General features: G+C 44.3%; 1 protein-coding gene across 1 annotated transcript in view; it reads right to left on the bottom strand.

Moving 5' to 3' along the window:
• CDCA7L (cell division cycle associated 7 like) overlaps positions 1–11,113 on the bottom strand; it is a 39,236-nt gene that overhangs the window by 9,067 nt on the left and 19,056 nt on the right. Inside the window, exons 4-5 of the mRNA XM_009282084.1 lie at positions 4,012–4,158; positions 333–464 (exon numbers count right to left, since the gene is read on the bottom strand). Of these exons, the coding sequence (XP_009280359.1) occupies positions 333–464; positions 4,012–4,158 (279 nt within the window). The remainder of the gene's footprint in view (positions 1–332; positions 465–4,011; positions 4,159–11,113) is intronic.

Below are 11,113 nucleotides of genomic sequence, written 5' to 3'. Positions count from 1 at the left end.
GCTGTGCCCCCTCCCAGCTTCTTGTGCACCTCCAGCCTTCTCGGTCGGTAGAGCATGGGAAGCTGAAAAGTCCTTGACTAGTGTAAGCACTACGTAGCAACAACTAAGAATATCAGTGTGTTATCAACATTATTCTCATCCTAAATCCAAAACACAGCACTGTACCAGCTACTAGGAAGAAAATTAACTCTATCCCAGCCAAAACCAGGACAATGACGAAAGAACATCACAGTGTATCAGAAACACTCTAACTAGAACATGAGGCTTACACAGAAGAGACAGAAAAAAAAAGAAGTCAACATATACATTCACGCATAGGTGACTGCCTTTACCAGAACTCCTTTCTTGTTCACATCCACCTCGCTTGAAGTGAAGCCTTCAAACGCTTCCGTTTCAGAGTCAGTGTCTTCAGTGAAAATCCTCCGCAGTTCTTCAGTGAGGTATCTGGACTGAAATCGAACCTCCTGTAAAAATACCAGTCAGTAGCTGTGAGAGACAGTCAGGTACAGAGTAGTCACACAGCCACAATAAGCAGGTTCTGAGGTTCAAGCAGGTACCAACTAGATGGCATATACTGTGAAAGCACCTGGCAGGCAAAGCCTGTCAGAAGAAAAAAAAGCAGAAGACATTCAGTTTCAGCACTGAATTATTTTAACTTGGCAGGATTTTTTTTCTTCATTTTGAGCACAGGGCTTTAACTGAGCTGCTTCTTGTGAGGAAAACTTTCTTCTTCGCCTCTTCCTCCTCTTCTTCACTACTACCCAATAAAAATGAACTATCAGTTTTCTTATGTGTAAATTTTCATGTTGTTTTGTATGTCTTCTTCTGGATGTAAAAAACCAGGCCTTGAATGGAAGAAAATACAAACCACAACCACAGTAAGAAAGAGCCCTCCTTTTTTTCACTTAGCAGTAGAAACAACACTCTCCTCTGGGCTTGCTGCAGCAGTACTCGAGGCTCCTGGAGATGGAGTCTGCTCCTTCTCATGCTGTTACACCATCATTGACACCAACACAAAACCACAGAGCTTTGAACAGCCTGACTAACATCCCTCCGCCTTCCAGCTGCTCAACTCCCTCTGTTTTAATGGTGCAGTTTATCATTCAAACATGTTCTAGGGTACACAGATCCCAAATTTCTGCCTAAAGACTAGGAAGTAAAAAGTCAGCCCACGAAAAATAAACTAAGATCTCATTAAAACACTCTTCACGATATGCACACTACATACCAATTAAACACAATGCATTTACTAAATCAGACATATATTTGCATACTTCTAATCAGAATTAGTAGAAGACCATCTGTCAACTTGTCCCCGTTAGTCTCCTGAAAGACTCGTTCACGGTGGGAATATAACCCATGTTCACACCACACCTGCCTCTTGAAAAGTCAGCAACACGCACTTAAGTTTGTTTCCCCAATTTTCCTCTGCTATTTCTTCCTCCCACGTGAGATACAAAAAGGACCTTTCATACGATGCACTTGCTAAATATTTTTATTCTTCCTTTCAATTCTCTCCCGTTCCTGACTTTAATTACACACTTCTTTACGTTAAGATAATATCTGGTGAAAAACAGATACAATAGATAAGTGGAAAAACTTACAGGAGAATGGGAGGGGGGGAGCTACTGCATATGCTGTTTCTTTACACTTAAACATCTCCCACAAATTATTATGGGTAATTGGAATGAGTTTTCTCTAAGCAAAATTACTTTATTCTTTTGTTGATAGCTGCAGTGCAGCTGCTTGAGAAAGGAACAAACACAATAGGGAAGTTACTTTAAAATTAAACTGCATTTCTTGGAGGGAAACTGAAGTTTTTATGCATTCTGTGTTTTCATGAAATTCCACAATGAAGGTTGGGGGGGGGGAGTGGAAATAAGCTGTTTGTTAGCTAAAATGACTAAAAATAACACACCTAGAGCTATGCTGTTACACCTATGAAGAATGATCTACACAAGGTAAAATACGCATCAGGGATACCTATAGGAGAAACAGCTGAAACTCAGCAGAAGTGCAGAGATTATGGGAGTAGGGTTGCAGAAAGCCCTGAGGAAAAGCAGACACGCAGAGGTCAATAACTGTTAGTGTGTTTGCGCATCAGCATCCAAGGGAACATCTGATGCACTAACACCCCATTCACCACCCCAGCAGGGCAGCTGCCTTGCCTCCTCTCCCAACAACTGCAGCGTTTTTCTGAACTTCCCATCGTTTCACTCTTCACACCAAAAACTTTTAGTTTTGCACAACAATTAGCTACGGTCTTTCTCAGCGACAGTGGTGTTTGGCATCATAAATGGATGGAACTCAGGATAAAAAAATCATGTTTTTATTGTACCATTTAGTGGTAAAGGAGTTAAACTCAATACTGATGGAGATTTAAAATAATTCTCAGCCCAAGGGAGACAGAGGAATGGTGAGGAAGGCTGCAGTGCCAGCTGTAAATTTGGAACAAGCCTCCCTGGGATTCGCAGTAACGCATGTTAAATTAACAGTACGTAGCTCTTCCACAGCATTTTTCATCAGAGGATTTTAAAATGCTTTGCAGCAAAGATCATTATCATAATCTCCATCTCACAAGTTGGGAAACCAATGTGGAGAGAAGTAAAGTAAGGTGCCTGCAGTCCCCAAGCAGGTAGCAGAAACAGAACCACAAGACTCCCTCTCCACCACCACCACCACCACCGCTCCTCATTGATCCTTCTTCATGCTCCACACAAAGCCACAGATACAAGAGCAAGCTACCTCCTGGTTTTCTGAAGTTACCAATACCGCCGTCTAGCAACAAGACGACAAAGCAATTTAGAGCCAACTATATTCTGTTGCTTAAAAGCTGCTGTCTTTCTCCATAGCACAGACTTGAGGCTCTACTCCCAAACAGCTTCTGCACTTTGTACAAGCCTCTCTGATGCCATTTGCCTATGAAGGCTCAGAAAGAGCACATACTCATACCAAGCCCCATTCTGTCTGTTCCCTTTGCTAACACTAGTCATATTCCTTGTCTTCAACAACTCTCAACCAGGTACTGACCTGATCGAGAAAGAAAAAAGGGAAGAGACAGGGAAGAGACAGGGAAGAGAGGGAAGAGACAGGGAAGAGACAGACAGGGAAGAGACAGGGAACAGGGAAGAGACAGGGAAGAGACAGGGAAGAGACAGGGAAGAGACAGGGAAGAGACAGGGAAGAGACAGGGAAAAAGGGGGAGGGAGGGGAAGGGGACAGAAAAAGGAGAAAAGAGAAAAAAGGAAGACATTTTCAATTTTTTAATTAATGGAACAGAGGGACCCTTTTGAGAGCACAGCTGACAAGGGTATCTTTTAGCACATTAGCCCATATCTATCAAGTATATAATTACAAGCTTCTAAAAGACTAAAAACTAAATTTTCTGGCAGCCAAGACAGCACACCAGTTCTCTTCCTTTCTTGTGAATTCAGCTGGTACCTCCAGCTACCAAGTCAGAGAATGAAAAACATCAAATCATCATGCTGATCCAAGCTACTTCACCATCAAGAGAGCAGAGAACCAGCAAATCTCACAATTAAAGCAGGAGCTGATGGTTTCTGTGGGTCACCACCACTAAAACAGCAATTTTAGTGCAGAAAAAGCACTAATATAAATTAGCGCAGAAACAGGACCGACATAAATTTCTGAAAGAAATACCTTGAAGTCTGCATACTCACAAAACCCATCTATTACCGTGCATTTGCACTGCCTTGTGTATCCACAGCACACCAGCCCAGGATGGCAATTCTCTCTCTCCTGTTTGCTTCACTTACCTACTTCACTTAAACTCACCTTCTAATGAAACCCATTTTCCTTACATTAGGAAAGAGTTTTTAAAAGCAATAATCAGAACCCAAAAAGGATAGCAAGTTTATTTACATTTCTTTTTAATATTAGGACTGCACATTATGGGTTTTGCTGCGAGTTATGGCTCGTGCAGCCTTGACAGAATCTCAGAGTACTACTGTACCGAAAGAGTGTAACTGGGCCATGGCAATCCGTTCCTACCTTTTTTCCTGACTCCAGGGAATCAAAACTAGCATAGCTGTCCTCTGACAACAACCTCTGTCTGGAAGCATCATCTTGGAACCCCAGAAAATCTTCACTGTCACTGGGGGCATTAAAAACGTCAGCCACTTCCTTGGGTATCTGCTTCTGATTCAAAACGAGACAGAAGATACGAGTCAGACACGCCAACTTAATAGGAAAACTCAAATTGGTAACAGTACAACTTATTTTTATACTCCTATGCAAGTACAAATTTGTATCACAAAATACGCTACACGTAGCAAAACGGTACCTCATTTAGCTAAACTCCAGGAAATTCTGTATTTTACTCCCTAAATACAGACTCCAGATTTGGGGCTAGGGAGGGGATGCAATATGCAGGGTGTTTAACTCCACACAACAGTGCTTCTCAGATGTAAAAATATGTGTGTGCCTCATCTTTGCAAGCACGTGCTCAGAGCACCCTTTACCTGTAGCGAAACCCACCACCGCTCCTCCTCTTACAGAGCAACGATGGCTCAGAGGTGAGGAACACACCTTCAAATATAACGCAATGCTAAACAAGTACAAAGAAACCTTACCACTAGATCCGGTAACAGTACTGTAACATGTTTTATCAGACACTTACCTAACTCCAAAAATAAACCCAATGCAACTCATTCTCTTTCGTCAGTACTGCCGCAGAGCTTTTTCTGTGACACTTGGTAAGAAAGTGAAAACGCATTTTAACCAAGAACATTTCTCGTTTTGCTAAAAGTCCACAATGTAGCCCGCCAGGAGGAAGCACTGCCAAGGGCAGGCAGCGGCACTTTCTGAGGTGACCAAGGTCACAGCTTCAGAGTTCGAGAAGTCCAGCCCCAGCACAGAAGGAGACTCGTACCACCAGAGGTAACCATTCCCCCTGGCCACGTACTTCACCAAGCACTTCGGATAAGCTTCTCCATGTAACGGGCCAGTAAGGAAGCCTTTAGACAGCTCCCACCTAGGCTGCTTTAGGATTTGGTGTCTGGAAGGATGGGATGAACAGATCCAGCCTTAAAAACCAAGGCAGAAGGCATTTTGCCAAGTTTCAGAAGACTGTTTTACACATCCCAGTATCATCTGCAAAACCATTCTGCCATTCACAAAAATGCTCAGGGAGGAAAGTGTCCACATCGCTTACCAGCACCCAGACATTTGTCTTCTACATCCCCAGGACCACACAGAATCATAGAATGGTTTGGGTTGGAAGGGACCTTAAAGATCATCTAGTTCCAACCCCCCTGCCGTGGGCAGGGACACCTTCCACTAGACCAGGTTGCTCAAAGCCCCATCCAACCTGGCCTTGTCACCACCCTCATAGTGAAGAGTTTCTTCCTTAAATCTAATCTAAATCCACCCTCTTTCAATTTAAAGCCATTACCCCTTGTCCTATCATTACATGCCCTTGTAAAAAGTCCCTCTCCAGCTTTCTTGTAGGCCTCCTTCAGGTACTGGAAGGCTGCTAGAAGGTCTCCCCAGAGCCTTCTCTTCTCCAGGCTGAACAACCCCAACTCTCTCAGCCTGTCTTCATAGGAGAGGTGCTCCAGCCCTCTGATCATCTTCGTGGCCCTCCCCTGGACTCGCACCAACGGGTCCATGTCCTTCTTATGTTGGGGGCATGTACACGTCACGCACGCTACTCTTACTTGAAGCAAGCCTCTCTGCTGTTTGCTGTGTGCTAAAGCCCCACGTGGATTTCCCACTCCTCTCATTAACTCTCAGGAACGTGAGCTCAACAGCTGCCTGGTGAGAGGGGCCAGTTCCTCGTCCGAAGGAGGTCTCCAGCCCTTAACATTCAAGGGAACATCCCCGAGATGAACCCCAGAACTGAGAGCAGCCTGTCCTTGTCTGCTGTCATAGACAACCAAGGTTGCTCATACAGGGCCCCATATAATGATTATTTTTTATTATTATTTCATCTTTTTTTTTAATTTATTTGTGCCAAGGCAAATGGCCCAAAGGAGGCTTATTCTCCAAAAATAATGTTGCTGACAAAATTCTACTTCCATTAGAAGAGCAAGCAGCACCTTGACCAAAGCTTCACTCTCTGAAATAAGCTACAGTAACGGGCATACATAGGCTCAACTTTATTCTTGCTCTGCTTTTATAAAGCTGATGTAGACTGATGCAAAACTGATTTACTGTTGCTTGAGCAAGAGCAGAATTCACCTCCGAACAACTGACCCTCGCAGGCATATAACAGCACGACCCAATGCACTGCTGCAGAAGCTGTGCTGTCCACGTTTGAACCCCTTTGGATATTCCCTCCCCCCCACCTCTTAAAACAGACAGAATCCAGCTCTGTTGCTGTGACAGAATTCACTCAGTACAGAGCAGCATTAAATGAAGCATTATGCATTTTAATGGAAAAACATACAAGGAGCTGTGGGGCTCGTTGCTATGAATAAATTGCTTCCAGGAGCCGCTGCATTAGTTCTTGTGCTATTGTACAGCTGAGTTAGCCACTGCTGTGATTACTGTATGCCTAACTAAATTCTTCTTCTTCATCTATTACTTCTGCATCTGTACCACAGGAGCCGTTATGGGGGTGTAATTACTGATCTTGAACAAAGGAAAAAAAAAACAAAAAAAAACTTTCCCAGTAGAAGACCTTTTTTGATCTTTATGCATTCCCAAATACTAACGTACTGATTTAAGTAACTTACTGCAGAACTTCAAAGATTTTTCGTTTGTGACTTGCTCTCCATAGCCTGACTATGAAGAATCCTGTTCAGTCATTGATGAGTCCCCGTTTCACCGAAAGGGCTTAGCTTAATAACAGAGAACACCTGACACATACAAGGTGGGCATGCTCCAGTTTAAAAAGAGCACCCTCACGACCAAGCTTGCTCATCACCAGTATTTCTACACCTGAAATCACAACTGAAGTTTATTCCCAGCAGAAGTCCATTGCCATCAGCAAACAGACATCAAAGACAAGCTTGCACCAAACACCTCTACCGTGATGGGTTGGTTAGCCATTATTTATTGTGTAGTCCTAGAAGCCACATACATTTCCATTTTTCACTTTCAATTAAAATACATTCAGAAACTGATTTATAATCAGCATCAGAGCCTAGCATTTCAACTCTGTCAACAAAGTAGCATATACCAAGAAAGAAAAACACGTATTTGTCTAAACACAAATGTCAAAATACTAATCTATTCTAAACACTTGAAAGATGCAGGCACTTCAAGAGAGGATCTTTTTGCCACTAAACCCCTAAAAAAGGCAGGAAGGCAGAGAGGTGATGAACATTTCAAGCTTGCTCAGGGAAAATATTTCAACATGAAAAAACCACAGGTTCAGACACAATGGTCTGCTGAAATGCTGCAGAGATGTGAGAAATACTGTCTTTTAAAGATATCAATTACGAAAAGCGAAGTACTGAAAATCTAGTAAAAGCTGGAAATAATTCACAGCTGCTGAAAAAGTCAGTCTCATTTCTAGTAGGAAATTTTATACCTATTGAGCTCAGTTATTTTTGCACATAAAATACATTTACTTGTTTAAAACACCCACAAGGTACTTTTCAAAAGCAGCGGAAAACATTCCCCGCTACAAACAGCATTCAATCCAAGAATTTCCAGAACAGCCAACCTTAAGTATGTTTTTTCCAACAAAAGATGAAAGTTCAAGATATTCCCATCTCCCAGTTTGCCCTTCTCTAAATTTGCCAAAATGCCACCAGTACACCCCGGAGCGCACCCGAATTTGTCGGGCTGCGCAGAGGAGAGTTACCGTTTCTGCAGAACGCGCAGCCCGCAGCTCCCGTGCTCCCCTAAGGGCTGGCAGACCTGCCACCAAGGCACAAGGGTGACAGAGATGGAAAACGAGGCCGGGAGGGATGTCAGACCTGTTTTGGTGACATTCCCGCACTCACCATGCAAGTGACGGGAAAAGTAAGGCACCCAAGGTCCCCACCAGTCAAAACATGATTTTTCTAAGCGCCATCTCCATGAATTCCACCTGCCATGTTAGGCAAGGAGAAAAAGAAAAGCCTGAGGTGAGATGTTTTACTTTCCACGTCAACAGGAAGAATTCTTGTGTCTCAAGTGAAAAAAGCAACCTTCCTGATACCCAAGTCAAAACAGATGCAACTTGCCTGCAAGGCAGCGCCCTGGCAGGCCGCGAGGAGAGAACGCCTGCGTGCATGCACACCCTCAGCTTCGGTGGGAAGCATCAGAGTTATTTCTACGCCACTGTCAATCATATTTCATTTTTTTAAGACGTATTTGTACATATCACTTTCATTGCCAATTGTCACACTAGCGTATTCTTCTCTGACAATGATGTATCAGGAGAACATACTGTGTGAGAAAGCAGGGCTAGATGTAATTCTCTATTTTTGCTCCTACCATGAAAAAAAAAAAATCAGTTGGGCTGTTTTCCCCTCATTCAAGTTTGCACAATGCATGGACATTCCTATTTGAAGCAGGGGACAGAGAATTTCGGTAACGTTCAAACTTGCTGCTTATTCATTTCAGTCAAACTGAAATTATCCCAGTTTAATCTGAAATGCATACTCACACAAACCAAACTTGTGCAAAGTCGCACCTTCAACTCACGCTGGAAAACCTCTTGACTTGTCCCAGGCTTAGTACGCAGCAAGCCCAAGGCACGCCACCCAAGGGTTACAGGCACTGGATTTGGCTCGTAGCCCCGAAATAACAACCGAACAGGGAAACGCTCCAAGGCTGACAATTATGGGCAGCGCTACAAGAATAGAGGGCCCCAGCCAGAACGACTATAGGTGCCAAACCAAAAACCCAAAACTATTTACAAGTCAAGATTCTTGTCTTTCCACTGGAATCATGGCAAACAGCATTGTGTGAAAGCTTAATTTTAAAAATCATACGAACGTGTGAAAGACGTGGAAGGCAGAGAGAGGCAAAGTCACGTATTATGGTGCAGAAGAATCACACAACTAGACACACGGTCGGTCACCAGGACTGTCAACACCATCCAACCAACCTGAGAATCAAGGGCAACAACGAAATCTAGGAAGGCAAGGAAGATCCCAATCTCCACAATTTTTCAACAGCATCAGAGGACAAAAACCTGAAACCTTCAGGGCAGTGAAGTATATTCCTGGCACATGTGGCAACAGGGTGAAAGGCAAGTGAATGTTCAGAGAAAAGAAGGAACAAGTGATAAAATGAGCAGTCATCACACAGTTTTACAATCTTCACAGGGATACTTTGATTCCACCAAAGGTGAAGATGGATTATGCCTAAGCCTGTAGATCTGTCACAGCAACAGCTCCTGGGACATTCAGGATGGTTCCCCCTGCCCCCACGAAAAGTTACGGTAATTTTCACCCCAGCCAACCTACTGCTAAACCCAAGTACTCCGTGAAATTTTAGTAAATTCAGCTATTTTCAGAACAGTAGAGTATGGTTTCTACATTGCTTTATTTAAACTGATAATTAAGCTAGAACCCATCAAGCTACTTTATCCTAAAATAAAGAATGCCCAACTATCATAACCACATGGCAAGTCATTTAAAATGTTACCTTCCATAAGCAACATCTACCTGGAGACTATCCCCTACTTTTCAAAAACAGTGATAATAATGTGAATAGCAGCATGCCGGCATACGAACGCAGTCCAAATGCTCTGTCAACTGCTACTCTCTCTTCTTTTGTAATATCTAATCTCTCGCTGATCCAAACAGTAGTAACAGCTATTTCTGAATTAATTCTGCATAATTCAAGAGCATCCCTTTCATCTGTGGTGGTGCCTAATTACTTTCCGAGCCCTGGCGTTCCAAGCAAAACACTTTTGTCCAACGCCACAGGAATGCAACGCGTCCCCTCTTCATGTCTGGACTGCTAACATCCAGGCTTTTTGGGTGCAAAAGCTTTGTCAGCCAGCACCCCTTTAACAAGCTCCGTGTACTGAAACTGCTGTGCAAGGACCTGTTAAATTAGACCCCGGGATGGGAAATGGAGCTGCAGGTCTTGTGATGCAAAACAATTTTGCACTGCGGACTTCCTTGGCAATTGCTTTCAATGGGGGCACGTACTCACTAACAAGCTAATCTACCAGTCAGCAGACGACCTGTGACGTCGGAGACAAGGCAACCTTCGCCACCACGTCCTTCTGGCTCAGCCAGGACCGAACCCACTGCTCACCAGCCTGTCGCAAAGAGGAGCGAGAGCTAGCAGGCGGCCTTGCTCAGCCAGAAACAAGCTCCCACGAGAAACAGGAGAATGCTGAGAACAGACTGCCTCCCTCTCCCCTTTGCTGAGCCTTAAAAGAAACATGATGTACACCCTTTTAGCTGTGCAGTAGAAAGGTGACTAGCAGACAGTAAGAGCCTCTTGTTATAGCACCAGAGGTGAGAAGTAAGTGCCATTCGCTTCTGTTGTACCGTGTCAATCAGGTTTCTCCCAAACTGCTTTAGCGCCCTTGTCTCCACTCTGCCAATGGAGAGCCTGAGGCCATACAGAGGTGGAAGGTTTACAAAGTCCCTGAGAGGACAGAGGTCCTAACAAACGTTTCAGTGTTTCTACAACCCTCCTGTTCCGCAGAAACCCATGTAACTCCCCAACCTTCCACCAGCAAGAGCTGACCGAGATGCTGACTTTCTCCTCCCTCCCACCACCTGGGAGGACCACCATACCACCTCTCAAGACTTGAACCACACACAGGCAGCCTGATGCATCCCAGCAAATGCCGGGCTTGGACCAGATGGCAGTCGGGTGCGCCGATCAAAGCACGGCTGCGTTTGTCCCTAAGCCTCCAGCCTTACCAATACTCACATGTATTCAGGCGACTCAAATATGTGTTCGTGGCATCGCGGCATTTCAACAACAACAAAAACAAAAAAGGGGATATAATTTTAAAAAAAAATTAGCTATTTCAAAAGTGACATCCCCTGGCTTACAGAGACTAATTAATTAACAAAGCTCCTCCCCAATAAGCCACGCGCACCCCATCGGCCTTTATTAGGGACGTTGCAGGACCCAGCACCGCCGGACTTTCCTCACGCCGATGCCAAACGCCCTCGGGGCCGCCCCAAAGGCGGCTTCCACCCCCTCCCCGGCGCTTTGCAACCCCGGAGCCACCGCGCCA

The sequence above is a fragment of the Aptenodytes forsteri genome, unplaced genomic scaffold (genome assembly GCF_000699145.1).
Source record: "Aptenodytes forsteri isolate BGI_AS27 unplaced genomic scaffold, ASM69914v1 Scaffold164, whole genome shotgun sequence".
NCBI classification, from domain to species: domain Eukaryota; kingdom Metazoa; phylum Chordata; class Aves; order Sphenisciformes; family Spheniscidae; genus Aptenodytes; species Aptenodytes forsteri.
The sequence above is the reverse complement of the archived record's forward strand: the minus strand, read 5'-3'. Positions and strand labels throughout refer to the sequence as shown.